The following is a 17837-nucleotide window of genomic DNA, read 5'->3' as shown; positions in this document are numbered from 1 at the left end:
TCTAAATCCAAGAAATTAAGGGCTCTCTTGCTGAACCTAGAAGCCTCAGTTCTCAGTCCAGACAACCCACACATCAACTCCAGCTTGATGGAATCTGATGACCAGCGATTCAGACCCAGTTCTGACAAAGCGTATTGGATCCCGCACGGTAATGCGGATGTTCAAAGTTTTGACTTAACCAAAGTCTATGTTCTATCATTAAATCCCGTTAAGCTTATTTCTCTTGTCTGGTACGATGTCTTCAATGGTTCGTTAATGGTGTATGTCCATCATCTAGCTTCAGTCTACAGGGTTCACATAGCCTAGAGCTGTGACGTTGTGCTTGAATTTGTTCCACTGTTTTGTCAACTATCACAGGCCATCCGAGTCTACACAGTCTCCGATCCATTTCTCATGAATATTAGAGTTATATTCAGGCAAAGAAGGCCTTTCCCAACTGCTCTTAATTAGCTATGGTTCTAGAGACTCTCAGCTGCTCTTGCCGGCCAACAGCTTCCGACAAAAGTCCATCGAGAACCCGATACGATCTCATCCTCCAATGGTTCCATCAGTTACATACTTATTAGATGAAGTAAAGGAGAGTCTCTCAACCACGATCTTGAAGCTCCGATCCATGGATCCTTGGATCAAAGTTACATCAGATCTTCCCTAATTGTGGAGGCTATTGCGATGCCATCGGCCCTTCACATGGCGCTAACCCTAAAGTTCCCAAAACTCAAAAAATTTCTCCAACAATTCAACGCTCATCAGAGTTATCTCCGGCAACTTCCAGTCTAATGAAATCATCGGTTTTGTGAAAGACATCCGTTCGATCTCCTCTGGTTTTGCATTATTCTCCTTCTCTAGTTCGGTAATCATTTCAGCCGATGTTTTAGCAAAAAAAGGCTCTTCAAGCCTTCTTATCTTTGTAATGTACTTCAAGAGTTGGGTCATCTTTGGACCAATTTTCTATTTCTTAGTTTAAATGAAATTTCTGTGACAAAAAAAAAATCTCACTCTCTTCCACCAAATGGCAAAGTACATCGACAAGAACGTGCGAGGAACAAGCTCTCAACTCTCCACAGAATGAAGTACAGCAAATATACAGGTGCAATGGCCATCTGGTTTGCAACAAGAAGTTTGGGATATCAGCAACTATGATCCTTGTTAGATTTTTGACAACAAAGCCACATCTATTGTAAAAACGTTTTTGACTGAAATTAATTTTAATTTAAAAAGAAAATAAAAATTAGTCTGTTTATTGTCACTCATCAAGTGTTGTTTCTTTGTTGCATTGAATTTACGTAGGATTATCTTTCCTTGTGTAGTTAATTTGTTTATCCTGATCTTATCTGGTTAAAGCATTTACTTAATGATTACTGAAATACAATTGCCAAAAATAAACATTGTTTATCATCCGATTAAGGAAGCTACAACACTCCAAGAGTATAGTAGTAGTGGACCAAAAAACTAAAACAATAAGAAAACCTTTTGAATGCCTAAGAAATAAACTACTTGCATGACGTGGCCAATAGAGAGCTAGGGTTTAGAATAATACAAAGATTTAAGTCACATAGAGCACAGCTGTTTCTATGAGGAACCTCCAGGATACTAGTGAGGTCTCAGTGAGGGATTCCTGTGAGGTCGTCTCTTGTACAGCCTCGAGATCAGAATCCATCTCAGTGCACTCTTCAGGTGGTGTTCTGTTTAGATCCAAACCACCCTCGAGTAGGTTGAGGTTGCCAGAAGAATCATTTGTTATGATTTGAACACAAACGCGAGGAGTTCTGCTACTCCTTATAAATTGATAAAGTCTCCTGTTTGCCTCTTCACACGCAAACGGATTCTCCTCAGAGATTTCAACCATATCCATGGATGAAGATGTAACTGGAACCAGAGCTAGAGCCATACCTTGTTCATCTTGAGTGGGAAGATCGAAAGCAAAGTAGAGAGTGCCATCACGGGAATGGAAGGACCAGAGGGTAATAGTCTGGTTCGTGTGGAGGCCGTTATCGCGGACGAGCTGGTTCCAACCAGTACACAAGGCGTAGTTGAAACTAGACCTCATCTCCCATATCCTCAGGTTAAGCTCCCATCCCTTGTTATTACCATTACGACGCAACAAGATGACATCAACTCCTTTTCTTTTCTCATCAACGTTAACTCCTTTTTTAACATCTCTCTTGTGTTTGTGATGCTCCTCTAGGATCTTCCACTCCGCCTCGGTCAAAAAGTGCATATCAGCCATTTGGTTAAAGGGCATCAAGAGACGTCCTTCGTTTGTTGTGACATCTGTCTTCGTCATCGCCTTCTCAAATATCATCTTCGCATCCCCCTCACGACCTTTGAATGTCTTCATTAGGTCAACCACCCATCCCGGAGTCACCACCGGTGGTTCTCTTCTAACCGGTTCCTTTCTGACTGGCGCCTTTCTTTTAACCGGTCGCTTTCTTTCCTTAACCGGAGGCTTAATTTCTCTAATAGGTTCTGCTCTGATGGGTTCGTCGTTAGACTCCACCACACGACGCCTCTTTGACTCTTCCAAACTCGAAGAAGCAATGTGTTGTTGATTCTTGGACTCATCATCAATCTTTCGCTTGCCTAGCAAGAAAGTGTTGGTGGCAGCATTAGTAATAGTGTCGATCATGAGCATGTTTCTCTTTTGCACGTCTTGTCCTCGTTTCGCTCTTGTTTCATCGTCACCGCAAGCGAGAAGCAACATCGCAAAAAGATCAAAACATCTCTTCTCTCCTGCCTCCGTACCCTCGACGCTTTTGTTAGCATCATCATCATTGGTCGCCATCTTTCTCCTCGATAAGCAGAGTTTCTTTTCTTTTTCTTGGCGATGAATCAAAATCTCTCTGGAAAAAAAAAAAGGAAAAGAAATATAATAAACAACAAATAAGAAGATGCTAATGAGAAAGGAGGATGAGAAAGGGACAGTTTATATAGCTATTTCATTGAGCTATTCCTACACGGACAAACTAAAATGCAAATTTCCTTTTTTCTTGGTAAATCGTACTTATCTTCGCATTCTTAAACGGTAATAATAATATAAGTTTGAACCTAACTAAAAGTGAATCGAATCTCACAAGGTTATCTCTAGTTTAAGTAAATCTAGGAGATTCTCTTTATTCAGCTTAAGTCCACGCGGGCACAGCCACATTTTCAATTTGTGTACTTATCTCACCGCTGTATCAATACTTTAAGCTTTTCTTTGGCAATATATATAGCAGTTAAAAAAAAATAGTAATGTTTGAAAACATGGATTGCAGTAAGTTATGAAAAAAAGTAATGGACTTATGATATTAAAAAATTGGAAGTCCATTACATTATATTAAAAATTAATGGGTTTATGTTCCGATCTCAATTTATTTTTACTCTATAATGAAGTAAAAAATAGGTCTATTCCATAAATAAAGTAATATTTTTGTTTGTTTATTTATTATTCTATACACGACATTAGGGTCATCTATTCAGAAAATCTCATAAGCTAATGTGCTTAAATATCAACTGTGTTCTAAAAGATAAGATAATCTGAGCGAAACTTTGACCTGATTTTCCCTACAGTGTGTGTGGGTGTGCCTGAATTTGACGCAGAAATAGCGGATTACATTGTACTATAAGGAGGGAGGGAGGGAGGAAGGGAGAGGAAAATGCTACACTAAATAGAATATTATACTATTTGCTCTGTTTCAAAATAGAAATATTATACTATTTGTTCTGTTTCAAAATAGATGATGTTTTCATATTTCGATAAGTTTTAATTTTATCAAAAACTGTGTAAACCAATAATATTTTAGAGATTATTTTCTAATTGATTGATAATTTTTAATTTATACTTTAGTGATATTTTTTTAGATAAAACACAATTTTCTTAATAGTTGTGCATTGCCTTAAACTTCAAGTATTTCTGAAGAAAGGGAGTATAATGCAATGCTTATCCAAATATTGTATGAACACCACTGTCAATATATACAGACTTTTGAACCTTCATCAACACAAAGCATACATTTAACACCATAGCAAAACAATAGCTATTATAGAACACAGAATTGCAAAATCCAAATACGCTTAAAACTCAACGTATAAATCAAGTGTACTACTCTATTTTAATATGATTCATATGTAGTACAGTACAACGATTGCTCGATAGTGTTCAAAAAATCTGATTAAAAAATTTAAATTATGACATATGTTAAAAAAAAATATATGTATGTTTTTATCAACATGATTATTTGGTTGAATTATATTTGATCCAAGATACATTATGTATCAAATAAAATTAAAAGAGAAGAAGAAAAAAAAAAACAAAAGAAATAAGAAGATGAAAGATGCATGTATAGTCAAACTGCTGATTGATCAAGTGTTATATATATAAAATATAGAGAATCATTATTATGGGAGGATGTTCGGGTATCTATTTGGGTTCTGTTCGGGTTTATTCGACTTTTCAAAGTTAACAATTTCAGCCACATTTGGATATTTATAAATTTCTGTTCTAATTCAGTTTGGATCTTTGCAATTTTGGTTCGAGTTCATATAAACCGTTTAAATTATTTTTAAAGATTTAAAATTCATATATACTTAAAAGAATTCACAATCTACAAATAAAAATAATATATTACATATAAATTTGAATAATATATACCAAAATACATAAAATTAATATATAAATTAGTTTTGCTAGAATATTTAGATAGGGAATCAATAAATATTTCAAGCATTTTTGGTGTTTTAAGTATTGTTTAACCATTTTAGATATTTACTTCTAACTGTTTGTATATCTTTCCAAGGATGTTAGAAAATTTCAAAATAACTTATATATTTTGGATATTTTTATATATTAAATCTAAAATACTTAACATATATATAAGTATATAAATTTAATTAGGATATATTCGGATAGGCGAAATATATCAGTTTGGGTCGGACTCGATTCTAATTTTTAAATACCAAAAAATTGAACTCATTCCGATGTTTAACCAATTTTTGTTTGGATTCGGTGCCATTTTTTTAGATTGAAATCGGTTTGGTTCTTTAGATCCGGGTTTTTTTGTCCAGTCATAATTGTTATTTGTATAAACTTAATTTTTATATTATTATGTATATTTGCTCTATTTTTCTTAAGGAAAGTCAAATTAGAGAAAAAAAAAAACATTTTTGGGGATTAAACAAAAATTCGGAAATTTCTTCCGTCTGCTTTCTCCATCATCAACATCCGGTCAAGAAAGCCTCTCTCTCTATATATATATAAATTTAATCTTGTAACTAGCGTCGGGAGATCGTAGAACAGAGGAGGTGACTTCTTCTTCTTCTTCTCCAAGGTTTGTTTGAAGTTTTCTTCTCTGAATCTTTTCGTCAGTTAATTCCTTTTATCTTGCTAGAGCCTATGGGTTTGCTATTTTTTTCTTGAGCTGTTGATAGGATTGTCAGCCTTGGAGAGATCTATCCTCTACCTGCAGAATTTGATTTTGGCTATTTGGATTCTCAATTTCTAATATCTTTTCTGATTAATAATTATATTTGCGTTTATATATTCTCTGTCTTCCTCATTTGATTCAGAAGAATGAAACCCTACATGTGATTGTCTGTTCTCGATTGATTCACAATTTTGTTGGTTAATCATGTTTAAAAGTTTAGATTTTTCTTTCTGATGGTTAAACGAAATTAAAGACAAAGCTAACATTTTTCTTTTGCTTACATCATTCATCTTGAACCATTTGAGTTAGGATTTGTCTGCTTTCTTTCTGTTAGTCAGAGTATATAACTTCTCAAAAATCTCTGTTATTTGTAGTGTGTGTATTCTTTAGCTCTTGTCTTGTCATTCACCACCATTTCACTTGCTGAGTGTTTGGTTACCATTTTATTTAGGTTTAAGCATATGCTGTTGTCAGCACTTTCAGAATTAGCCTTCCATCTTCTTGTTCTCTATGGCTTTACAACAAAGAAACAAGTCTTTGGAAATTGATCCTTCTTTCTTTTTTGTTTCCCAACGCTGCAGATATCAGAAGCTATATTTTGAGCCATGAGCACAGCGACCAGGCCTTCCTCTTCGACAGCGACAACAACCTCTGTCATCTTAGAAAACCCTGTTTCTCAGTCCCAACCTACAGAGAGATTAGTGCTTCGGCTGAACAGGATAAAGAAGAAAGTCTCGTGGAAAGACGGGACTGTTGATAACGAGTTCATGCAGAAGAAGAGTTCCAAGAAGTGTTGTATCTTTCACAAACAGAAGCCCTTTGATGAGGATGACAGCGAAGAAGACGAGGATGATAATCACCAGCATCACCATGAACACTGTGAATCTGGTGAGGCCTCTTCGTCTAACGATTCTAAAGCAGTTGACTAATCAGTTGAGGTTGTTCACATCATAATATAGATATATATTTGAAGCTTTATTATACTAGACCATGGAAGAACACTGATTGGCTTCATTAGTATGCGTGCATGTAATTTTGCACATTGCTAATGATATTATTATTATTATTCATTGCAATGTTGATTTTAACATCTTCAAAGCTGTATTGACAATTATGTGAGCATCTTTTCAGAAGATCAATGACTAATATATCTCTAAATTGTTGCTTTATATACCAAGTTTTTTTTTTCTTAATGTATTTATGGAAATTAAAATCTAAAAGAAATTCAATAAAGTTTCAAGATAGCAAAACGAAATTAGTATGGAAAATAATTAACTGGTTTTAATTTATAAACATTTTACTGTATTTATAAAGAGTCCAAACTCCAAAGCAAACAAGCAAATCATAAACACACCGAGAACTCAAACATGCACACTAAGTAAAAAAAAAATTATACCTAAAACCCCAAACAAACAAAAACAAGTATCAACAACACTGTACAAGCACACAGCAAGTTCTGTTTTCCTCCTCCAAACGCAAAGTCTTGCAACCAACGCTGCTGCTAGTGCTTGCCATTGGCCTTTGGCTGAAAGATTTGCACCAGAGACCACAAAATGTCCATTCTCTGCATTACCTTGTTGTTTTGGCTCTGCCATTTTCATATCACCATTTACATATTAGTCAATATAGTGTATATCATAGTAACCCAATGTTCAAGGGGATATAATTTGACTCCTACCTCAACTACAAAGCATATCCATGTTTTCTCGCCCTGAGCCTCTGTGACGCCTCTTAGTATGATGAGGTCCAAGCTCCTGATCACATTTGCTATCTCGAGAAAATGGCTACATTCTTCACATAACATCTGTCCAAAACCCCCAAAAACATTTTAAATCAAAGAATTTGGAACTGAAGTTCAAACAAAGACTAACCTAAAGGAAAGAAAGAATGGTTACGTTACATACCTCGATGAGCACCATCCCCTGCTTGTTCAGATTTTCAACGATAATCGAGCACACTTGAAGATGGCCTCCAACTTCCACAGCGCAGGTTGAACCTTGCGTGCCAGTTTCCTTTTGTTGCATCTGAGAATACAGTATTTGCTACATCGATCAGGCAAACATAATAGCATAATATGTCCATTTATCAAAGATGGAAGCTGGAAACATAAATTTCTAGGATGGAACCGAGATTGTTAGTAGACGTTTTACCTTTGTAGTAGCACTTTTACTGAGCTTGTCAGCATGCTTAGTAACATTCTGCAAAAAGAGCATGTGCTTGATCGTGCGTTCTAGCAAAGAATCAATACTGCACTGTAAAACATGATAAAAACAATTAGCATATAGCAAAAACACTGGCAACTACAATTGAAGCTCGGAAGAGAAAAGTCACCTTAGATCCATTAGGCACAAGTTCTCTAAGTTCCTTGATCCGATCCTGAATGAGTTGCCTGTCTCTTGGTCGAGGCCGAGAGCTTTCTCCAGGCTTGGCCCTCTTTTTGATCTTCTTGGGCATCATCTCCAGTGATGTCTGAAACTGATCACTAGATGAGCTGGGACACGTGGATGAGAACCCAATCGAAGAAAATGCTCCACAGATATCTGACGGATTCTGTTGGGTATACACCTCTGCTAGTGGCAGCTGATTATGCATCTTTTGACCTGAAGGCTCTGCCATGCTGGTAAGCAATGAGTGTACCGATCTGCTTGACAAGATATCATCCCTGGCATTCCCATCGCTATGGCACACGTTAGCAACCACAGCATCTAGAAGATTCTCAGGGCCAGGGCCAGGGTCAAATGTAAGCTGGCTATGACTCGTATCATCTGTTGGTCTTGTTGTTGAACCATGTTCAGACTTCACTAGCTCCTCAGGACCACCCCTGCTCGTTTGCTTGAAACCAGAGCCTAATGCCTCTAGCAGCTCGCTGCCAGCAAATGGATACCCAGATGAGATCAAAGCATCTTCGCATTTCCCCTCCAGCATACGCTCAGTCTCCTCTCTGTATCTGTTTCCTTGGTTCTCAGATAGTTGGAACACTTCGTTTTGGTAAGAACTTTCTTTGCCTGTTCTTGATGAATCATAAAAAGTTGAGTCTAGGCCTAAGTATGATTGGCCTGATATCAATCTTTCAGCCTCAGTTGCTAAAGCAGATGAGCTTGTATTGTTGAGCACATAATTCTTCATATACTGATGTAGATTAGGATCTAATACTCTTGGATCTTTACATCCACTACGTACTTGATTCTCATGTTTGGCATCAATTAAATCAATTGGGAAGCCAAACGTAACACTGCTATAGCTCCCACAAGAAGATCCTTGCACAACTTGGGCTGCCTTCTCCATGAGAAGACATGAAGGAGTATTATAAGGCATGCTATCACTTCTTCTCAGTTTATATTGAGTTAACTCTTCCACATCCATAGCTTTGCCAACTTCTCCAGAGCAATAAGGGTTAGCCTCAACATGTAAACATTCAGAAGGTATTTTTGGCTGCAACAAAAAAATAATACAACACATCATGATCTAAGCATCCTACTTAGGACAAACGTGAATCCATATTTGTATGAAGAAGATCTTTACCAGAGACAACGAATTGTTCATATTACATTGCATTAAACTTGCTGCATGATCTGCCATTGGATCCTTCAGTGCCAAAAACATATGTCGGATATGATTCACCAATGTCACATCTTCATCAACCTGCTCCACACAAGGACACAATAAGACCAGATACGTTCATATGTGTGCAATGCGTCCAATTATATGAATCCTACTTACTTTAAGCAAAGAGCCTAGCTGCACAACACCACAGGGACCAACAGCTACAACAAGAATGGTCTGCAAAGAAGGAAGAGCATATGTTTTTAAGTCTTCCAGTGGCGAACTGTGAGAAAGTCATTGACATTCATGTAATAGAGCAGAGGAAAGTAACACTTGAGAAAAATCTAAAATACCTTTACTCCAGCAGATATTTGACTCTCCCAAACATTATGAAACTGTAATTAGAAAAAGAAACCTCGTTTAAAAACATGAAAAATAAACGAAAAAATCAACTCCAGATACGAAGTTCCTAACCTCAGCTGCTGAGTGGCAGTTGCCATAATTTTCGGGAAATACCCATTGGTGTCCTCCAGAAAGAGCAACGTGTCCTACAATCCTGTTAATATAGACGAGATAATTAGACCAAAAAAACATATAGACGAGATAAACAAAAGATTAGTTTTTAACTAATAGTAAAAGCTCCTGATGGTATCAAGTCCCAAGACAAGAGCTTTGCATCATGTAGCTAATGTCAAGGAAACAAAGAATATAAACACACACACAGTAAACTATAACTGCCTAAAGCCAGAGTACTTCATAGACTGTTGATCTAAAGACGCCTAGTTGAAAAGATGAAGTCAAGCAATTTATTCTTACCCTTCCCCTAGAGAATAGACATGATAAGCCATCTTCGCCACAGCTAAACCCAGGGAGTCATGTGCTCCATGCATGTCCTTTGGTATAACGCCGCAACCCTGAACTCCCGGTGAGTTATTGTGCCCATGATTGTCATAGTAAGCATCCTCCAAGGTAAGTACCCTGCAAGTGTTCATCAGCCTCTAGAAATCAGAAACCATCCTGGTCAACTAAACCCTCAACTTATTAGGAAACAGATCGTTTAATTGATTGTCTAGTTACTCTTCACAGGCTTATTAGTAACTTTCTCAGCTCTTCCAAAAGATTGAGAAGACTCTTAAACTACACTTGTATAAGGCTGCATTCCACATAAGGTTCCACAAGTTCTCTCTCACTAGCGAGTTGGAGGTACATATCAATATTAACTATACATCTCTTAAACACCTATATAGAAGCATTATATTCGCAAGCCATTAGTAACTTTATCAAGTCTTCCAAGAGATTAAGAAGCCACTTAAACTACACTTGCATAAGGCTGCATTCTATATGTTCTCTAACACTAGGGAGTTGGAGGTACGTCTTAAAAACATTAACTATACATCTCTTAAACACCCAAATCAACTTATCAGATTCCAACCCGTTGACAATTATAAATGGTCCACCAAGCACAGACAGTAAACATATCTTAGCAGGAATAAAAGGAAACGTTACGACAACTCACATTCGAGACCGGTGGTTAAGTTTCCAGAACACAGCATATCTCCACTCCGTGTTAGAGCAGAGGCTCCTCAGTATCTCTTGCGAGGTAGAACCCATTCTCTAAGAGAGACAGAGATGAGAACTCTCCGGAAATGAAAAAAAAAAAAAAAAACACAAAACCCTTTCCCTTGATTCTTTTATAAATTCGAGAAAAAAAAACAACAACAAAAAAACAAAGTCTTGTCTCCACTTCAAAAAAGAAGAAACTTTTTTTTCCCCAACGATGAGCAACAAAGTGACTAACTTCCTCTGTAAGAACCTCTCCCAGCTTGTTCCCTTCGCAATCCAGCTCTTGGGTTTATCGGCGGTCCTACTTCATCCTGTGAGATTTGCCTCCTACCCATCCCTTTCCCAAACAAAACAGTTGAACAGGACTACGAAGAATCCCAAAAAAAAGGAAGCTAATTTAAAACAACCCTAGCTCAGATAAAACACCGGAGAATCAGAGATTGAAGTAGCTAGATCCGTTTAATCGAGCTGCCATATGCAATTCAAAGCAAAAAGAAGAAGACTTTATGTGTAAAAGGAAGTAAAGAGAGAGACAGTGATTGTAAGAAGAGAGTTTAGCTTATGTCAGAAGACATTTGTTTCTTGTCAATAATTGATCTCAGCATAATCTCAGAAAAGACACAAAAGTTTACAATCTCAGCCGAGAAACTCGCCGGAAAAAGGAAGCAACAGAGAGGGGAGTAAAGGAGAGAGAGTGAGGTAGTGAAAAGACGGTTCCTTTTTTTTGTTAAAGGGTGGTGAAGAAGAAAGAGTCGGGCAAGTAAGAAGCGGGCGAATCACGCACTATGCTCATTTTAGCAACAAGTCTGCGCATTTTAGTGAGGTAGTGGGAGGGTGAGTGAGAGGCTGAGGGTGTGACAGATTATATGTGGAGAGCTTTCAAGAGGGGGATAGGATCTATTATAGTAATGGCCAGCAAAATGATTTTCTATGTGAATTTTTGCTTCCTTCTTTGCTTTCTTTGCTAGATTTTGACTCGATGCTTTCTCAGGATCTATTATAGTAATGGACAGATTCACGCACTATTTGCATTTTTAATATAATACGACTTTGTAACATAAATATATATACGATCTCGGCATAAATTATATATTTATAAATATTATATAGTTTAATTAATTAATTAATTAATGGTATGGTCAAAAAATAATTTGCATGGATGAACAGTCTATATGTGAGATGGCGCATAAATCGATATGTGTAAAATGATATTGATGATTAATTAAATAACAGAGAAATTTTTAATTAATTTGATTGATTACAAAATTAGTTTGTTAGATACCGAAATTGTAGGAGTAAATATTAGAAAAGATTATATTTATTAACATTGATATATTTTTTTACTGATTAAGTTAAATATTGTTAGAGAAATATATGGTAACATATTGTTAGTTTAAATTTAAGATAAGACCAAAATATTAATGAAAGTGTGCAACAACTTTGTATAAGTAGATTTTTTAGAATGTTTATGTTTTATTAGTATAGATTTACCTTTTATTTCTCCTAGAATTTAACAAAATACATACATGCATTTTTGTTACCATATTTTTGAATAAATTTTAGTATAGATTTACCTTTTATTTCTCCTAAAATTTAACAAAATACATACATACATTTTTTAGAATGTTTATGTTTTAATAGTATAGATTTACCTTTTATTTCTCCTAAAATTTAACAAAAACATATGATCTCAGGATCTATTATAGTAATGGATGAACAATCTATATACGACTTTAAAATATTATATAGTTTAATTAATTAATTAATTAATTAATGGTATGGCCAAAAAATAATTTGCATGGATGAACAATCTATATGTGAGATGGCGCATAAATCGATATATGTAAAATGATATTGATGATTAATTAAATAACAAAGAAATTTTTAATTAATTTGATTGATTACAAAATTAGTTTGTTAAATACCAAAATTGTAGGAGAAAATATTAGAAAAGATTATATTTATTAACATTGATATATTTTTTTAATGATTGAGTTAAATATTGTTAGAGAAATATATGGTAACATATTGTTAGTCTAAATTTAAGATAAGACCAAAATATTAGTAGTCTAATGAAAGAATGCAACAACTTTGTATAAGTAGATTTTTTAGAATGTTTATGTTTTAATAGTATAGATTTACCTTTTATTTCTCCTAAAATTTAACAAAATACATACATACATTTTTGTATTAGATTTAAATGTATGATAAACAATATTCATCAATAAATTAAATTCAATACAAAAACTTTTCTTCTTCAAAAAAATGTATTATTCACATTAACCATTATATATAGTTTAGTGGTTTGTTTTTTGGTAATCTATATTAAATCATTATTATTTTAAATTTTTTGATAGAAGATTAAAAAATGAAAACTACGGCAACAGTAAAATATAAATAATGAGCAAACCAAAATAACAGTGAGAAAAAATAGTGGTTTGGTTTATAAATGATAATTGAAACTATGTTATTTATAAACTAAAAGTAAATTTTTTTAAAAAAAAATTGAGGGAATCGAAACGTGGAATTTATGGATTAGTGGATATTCAGCTTTTGTTAAAAAATGATTTCATTTGCCAATATAAAGTTGAAACATAGAGGAGCTTTATAACTTGTCCATACATATCCTCACATTATGATTGAACATATCTCTCTATTTCCCTTTTTGTATTGTCAACAAAAACCTAATGTCTTTTTCATACTCACTCATTTTGTCTTGCTTACCATAATAATCTCTGGACAAAGTAAACTAGCCAGTGAATCATCAATATGTTGTCCTATGTTATTTTTGGTTGCGGGTCCATTATATGAACCAAAATTACATTTACTAAATACCATATATTTGCATCAAAAAGCTTTATTTTATTTTGTCATCAACTATGTAAACCAAATTGGTAACTCCGCTAAACGACGAAACACGATTGCTTCCTGGCACTACATGCTAGACTATCCACTGTTGGGATTGTGAAATTACGTGTCCAACTCTTTATTCTCTGATTAGTACGATATTGTCCACTTTTGGCCTAAGAGGCTGGCCCGCATGGATTTACTTTTGAGCTCCTTCCCAAAAGGCATCGTACTAATTAGAGTTGGACATCTCTTTTTATATATTAGACTCTCTTTGTCTAATTCTTCAATGTGGGACTTAGTTTGTTATATCACATTCTCCCCCTCAAACTAAGGATCACATTCATCTCGTGTCCCACAACTGACTTCCAGGATCTTTTGACTTGATCTCTGCCACACACACCTCCCAATCCTAACTCGATGGGTCCCGTTCCTACTCGAAGGGTATTTTGGTCTTCTTGCAGATTTCTCGTCAACGGCTCTGATACCAATTGTTGGGATTGTGAAATCCCGTGTCCAACTCTTTATTCTCTGATTAGTACTATATTGTCCACTTTGGGCCTAATAAGTCTGCATGGATTTACTTTTGGTTTCCTTTCCAAAAGGCCTCTTGCTAATTAGAGTTGGACATCTCTTTATATATTAGACACTCCTTGTCTAATTCTCCAATGTGAGACTTAGTTTGTTATCTCACATCCACCCTTAAATTATGCGTTCTTGGTACATGAATGATCTCCGAGTTGAGAAAACTTTCTCTAAGGTCTTTATGTCCTCCAAATAATTTGCAAAAACTGGTCATTCACTTGGTTCCAAAACCATCTTCATAACTTGAGAGCAAACTGTTGCAAACGTAACCCGAACCTGCCGCAAGTTCCTCATACACTCATTGCCCAAACTAAAGCCTCGATCTTTGAATGAAGAGGAGATAAACTAGTCCTTACATTTCTTGCCCCATCAAACCATCAAAACCTTCTAATGAACTATACTATCCATGTCCTGAAAAAAACCTCATTTTCTTTCCAATAGCCATCTGAAAAGCACTATCGCCCTAGGATTGGCGGCATAGTCACAACCTTTACAGGTTGTGTCCCTCTCTGTGTGTTCAACACTTGTGCTTCAGCCCAAAGTGTTGACTCTGTTTCCACCAATTTTAACGTATCCCCGGGATCAATGTCTAGATTGCTGAAAGCTTTGTTGTTCCTTCCTTCCCAAATGTACCATAAAATCCATGCAAATTGATGATCATCCATTTGTGGATATACTCTCTAGAATAAGTGATTAAATATTTATTATCACCTTTAAATTGAATGTGAATATTTATTATGTTTGTAAGGTTTATAAAATGTAGACGCGGGTTAAAAAACAGAGAACCAGCTATTAGAGTAGGATTTTTTTTATTATATCTATACTATTAAAGCAGGATCCTATTGTCATAATTACCTTAGGGGCATGTTTCCTTCACTAACATTGCATGTTTCATTAAGGGCAATTAAGTAATATTAATAACAAATCTATATTGGGTCATTATTTTTGGATCCAGCCCAAATCAAATCTCTCTTGGGCCATTTGGGCCTATTAAAAAATCAGATTCAATTCTCACCTTTTTTTTTCCTTTGGACCATTGAGTCCAAGTTCAAATAATTTTTTTTCATCTATTCTTAATTATTATTTTTTTCTTTTCTTAATATAATTTAAGCATTCATAAAAATAATTGAATTTTTTTATTGAAAAGTATAAATCTTTATTAAAAGTATATAATTTTTTAATTAAAATATTAACCCCATAATAAAATTAATTTATCAGAGTTATACCAACTTAATTCATTAAAAAAATAAAGTTTAATTTTTTTAACATAAATAGTCATTTAAAATGAAATACGATAAATAAAGATAAAATTTTTAAGTCTTTTATAAAATAAAACACAAATATATGAAAATGTGACATTTACTAAATATTTGTCAATTGAAAAAAAAAACAAAAATAAACCCGCGCTTTGAAAGCGCGGGTCAAAATCTAGTATACTATTAAAGCAGAATCATTCTTATGACTATGCCCCTAACTTTTCCAATTAATTACAAAAACTGCCCAATAAATTAGAAAGTGGCATGTTTGTGTCCAACTAAACAAAACAACCCAATAATTTAAATAATTTATCCATAAAAAATTTAAGCTCATTTCATGTATGTTTACTAACCCATCGAAATTCGTTGTGTTCTAACCCTATACCCTAAAACTCTATCCAAACCTTAACTCAATTCAAACTCTATTAACACCATCAAAAACCTGTTGTCCAGAAAACTATAGCAAATATATTGGAGTTCATTATAATGTCTATGTCTTATTTAAAATTTTCTTATATGAAGTTGCCGAAATATATTTAATATCATCTTTCAATAATATTAATTATACTATTATAGTATAGGGTTAACATATTTCGAAAGCATTGGTTTTCCATGTTATTGACCTTTTAAACAGCCAATAATATTTAAATATAAATACTTACCAATTTTTGTATATAAATATAAATATAAAACATAATAAATAGAAACTCATAAATTTTCGGATTCAAATCAAATAAATTCCAAGAATATTCTCTATAATATCCATTTTTCATAATTGCTACGTACCATAAATTCAAAAGATAATATATAGAAACAAGATTTTTCAATTTAATTAAATTAACTTGATGAACACGCATATAATATATTTTGTTTGACATGATAACTGAATTTTTTGAATCTATACTATTAAGATAGAGATATTCGATAATGAAGAGATGATCCCTCAACTTTCTCCTCAAGTTTCTCCTAAAACCTAAGCACCTCGCTTTAAATCAGATCGATATTATAAATAGGCGACACCAGTTTCCTATTCAAACCCACACATTCGGTTTCAGAAATAATTAACATGTTTTAATTAATTTTACCGTAACTAATTTTAAATTTAATTTCTTATTGTAGTTTCCAATAACAAATTAATTATTTCACAATACTAACATTTTGTATAGATGAAAAATGAACGTAAACATAAAAAATAACTGCTAACAAAAATTATTAAGACACTTGATATACATTTTATGTATAAACACATTTGTTATAATAATAATAAATATGTCAAAGAAACAAACACGCGCTTTAGTAATAGATTAAACTAACTGGTCGAATTTAGCATCAAATCGAAAACAAACTGATTCAGAAAGCAAGCAATTAATATATATATTAATCTGACTATATATGGTTTTATTTTGTTTGACCTCCAATCATAATATCAAACCTAACCCAAACTGATAAGATATTAAGATATAGTTGATCGAACAAATATCAAAACTGGAATGTATCAAACCGGTTCATAGTCAATCCATTGACCCTATCTTCTGAAACCAGATCGGATCAAACAAAACCAAATGAAAATTTAAATTGACTACATTTACCTTTATAATATCCAAAATTGTTCACGAATTTTTTGAAAGTTTATGAGCACTTCTAGAAGAAAATGATTATGCTGTTCGAATTGATAGCCTGAAACAATTTATAGTACAAGGTCATTTTACTAGACAATGACATTCCCCATATGAAGAAAATCTTTGTGGACAAAAAAAAATCTATATATATATATATATGTATCTTGGCAATTTTCAAGTGTTGTTGTCGACCATTCCATAAGTTCATCAAGAATCCAAAGTCCAAACGTTGATCGAGTATTCTGAAATGTAATTATAATCTGATTTTGAGTTCCACTTGGAAATTAAAATGATGATGTTCTACTATTGATTGCTCATTATAGTTTATCTAGAGGGACTCTTATTATATGCTCTCATGACATGTTTCCATCAATGTGTTCTAATGCATCGCACCAACTCAACATCCCTTTCCCCCTTCCCATCATTTTTATCTTTTACTCCTTTGCCTCAAATTCAATCGAGCGCACACATTTATATATATTATCCATCATTTTAATCATTATTTTCACATTTTATTATTTAGTCAATTATATGTCAAATGTAAAATTTTATATATTGTATAACAATTTATAAAATTTGCATCACTAGTTCTATCACAAATATATACAGATTTATTTTTTAAATATGAATGTTTCGATAAAATATTCATGCAATCATTGTATCTACGAAAAGGTTTTTTTTTTTATGTTACCTCCGTCAATGCAGTGTTTGTGAGTGATAACAATTGTTGACATTTGATAACAATCACGATTTTTTTACAATATTTCAGATTGCATTTTCAAAACTTCTGCAGCCATATCCACTACGTTTAAATCAAATAGATCTTAAGATTGTACGAAAATAATTCGCCATAATATTCATGAAGTCGTCACCTTCTGTTACTAACCATTTTCTTTAAGCCAATACGTAATTTTTACATCTCAAATCAACTAAGAAAGTGATTATTGGTCTGGAGGATGATAAACCAACTTTATTCTTTTCGATGAGTTAAACCAGCTTTGTTTTTTTTTTTTTTTTTTTTT

At 33.8% G+C, this 17837-nt stretch overlaps 4 protein-coding genes across 5 annotated transcripts; 1 reads left to right on the top strand and 3 right to left on the bottom strand.

Annotated features, from left to right (window-relative positions):
• Positions 1 to 1511: 1511 nt before the first annotated feature.
• On the bottom strand, positions 1512 to 2806 carry LOC106341334 (B3 domain-containing protein At2g31720-like). The gene has a single exon (XM_013780119.1). It carries the CDS (start codon positions 2780 to 2782, stop codon positions 1544 to 1546), a length of 1239 nt encoding a protein of 412 aa, XP_013635573.1. The 5' UTR covers positions 2783 to 2806; the 3' UTR covers positions 1512 to 1543.
• Positions 2807 to 5160: 2354 nt separating this feature from the next.
• LOC106340286 (type 1 phosphatases regulator YPI1-like) lies at positions 5161 to 6537 on the top strand. 2 transcript variants are annotated; one of them, XM_013779163.1, is made up of 2 exons: positions 5161 to 5298; positions 5972 to 6537. In XM_013779163.1, exon 2 carries the CDS (start codon positions 6008 to 6010, stop codon positions 6329 to 6331), a length of 324 nt encoding a protein of 107 aa, XP_013634617.1. In that variant the 5' UTR covers positions 5161 to 5298; positions 5972 to 6007; the 3' UTR covers positions 6332 to 6537. The 2 variants fall into 2 exon arrangements, with proteins under 2 accessions (XP_013634617.1, XP_013634616.1); XM_013779162.1 differs by having other exon boundaries at positions 5165 to 5306; positions 5984 to 6537.
• Positions 6538 to 6657: 120 nt separating this feature from the next.
• On the bottom strand, positions 6658 to 10676 carry LOC106342311 (transcription factor bHLH155-like). The gene is made up of 11 exons (XM_013781198.1): positions 10462 to 10676; positions 9762 to 9923; positions 9420 to 9501; positions 9299 to 9340; positions 9123 to 9182; positions 8925 to 9044; positions 7734 to 8834; positions 7553 to 7654; positions 7307 to 7426; positions 7081 to 7206; positions 6658 to 6990 (listed from the first exon to the last, which is right to left on the bottom strand). The coding sequence occupies exons 1-11, from the start codon at positions 10554 to 10556 to the stop codon at positions 6904 to 6906; spliced, it is 2097 nt and encodes a 698-aa protein (XP_013636652.1). The 5' UTR covers positions 10557 to 10676; the 3' UTR covers positions 6658 to 6903.
• Positions 10626 to 11009, bottom strand: LOC106342312. Its single transcript, XM_013781199.1, has one exon. The coding sequence runs from the start codon at positions 10841 to 10843 to the stop codon at positions 10739 to 10741; it is 105 nt and encodes a 34-aa protein (XP_013636653.1). The 5' UTR covers positions 10844 to 11009; the 3' UTR covers positions 10626 to 10738.
• Positions 11010 to 17837: the final 6828 nt, after the last annotated feature.

Source organism: Brassica oleracea, chromosome C4 (genome assembly GCF_000695525.1).
Source record: "Brassica oleracea var. oleracea cultivar TO1000 chromosome C4, BOL, whole genome shotgun sequence".
NCBI lineage: Eukaryota > Viridiplantae > Streptophyta > Magnoliopsida > Brassicales > Brassicaceae > Brassica > Brassica oleracea.
The sequence above is the reverse complement of the archived record's forward strand: the minus strand, read 5'-3'. Positions and strand labels throughout refer to the sequence as shown.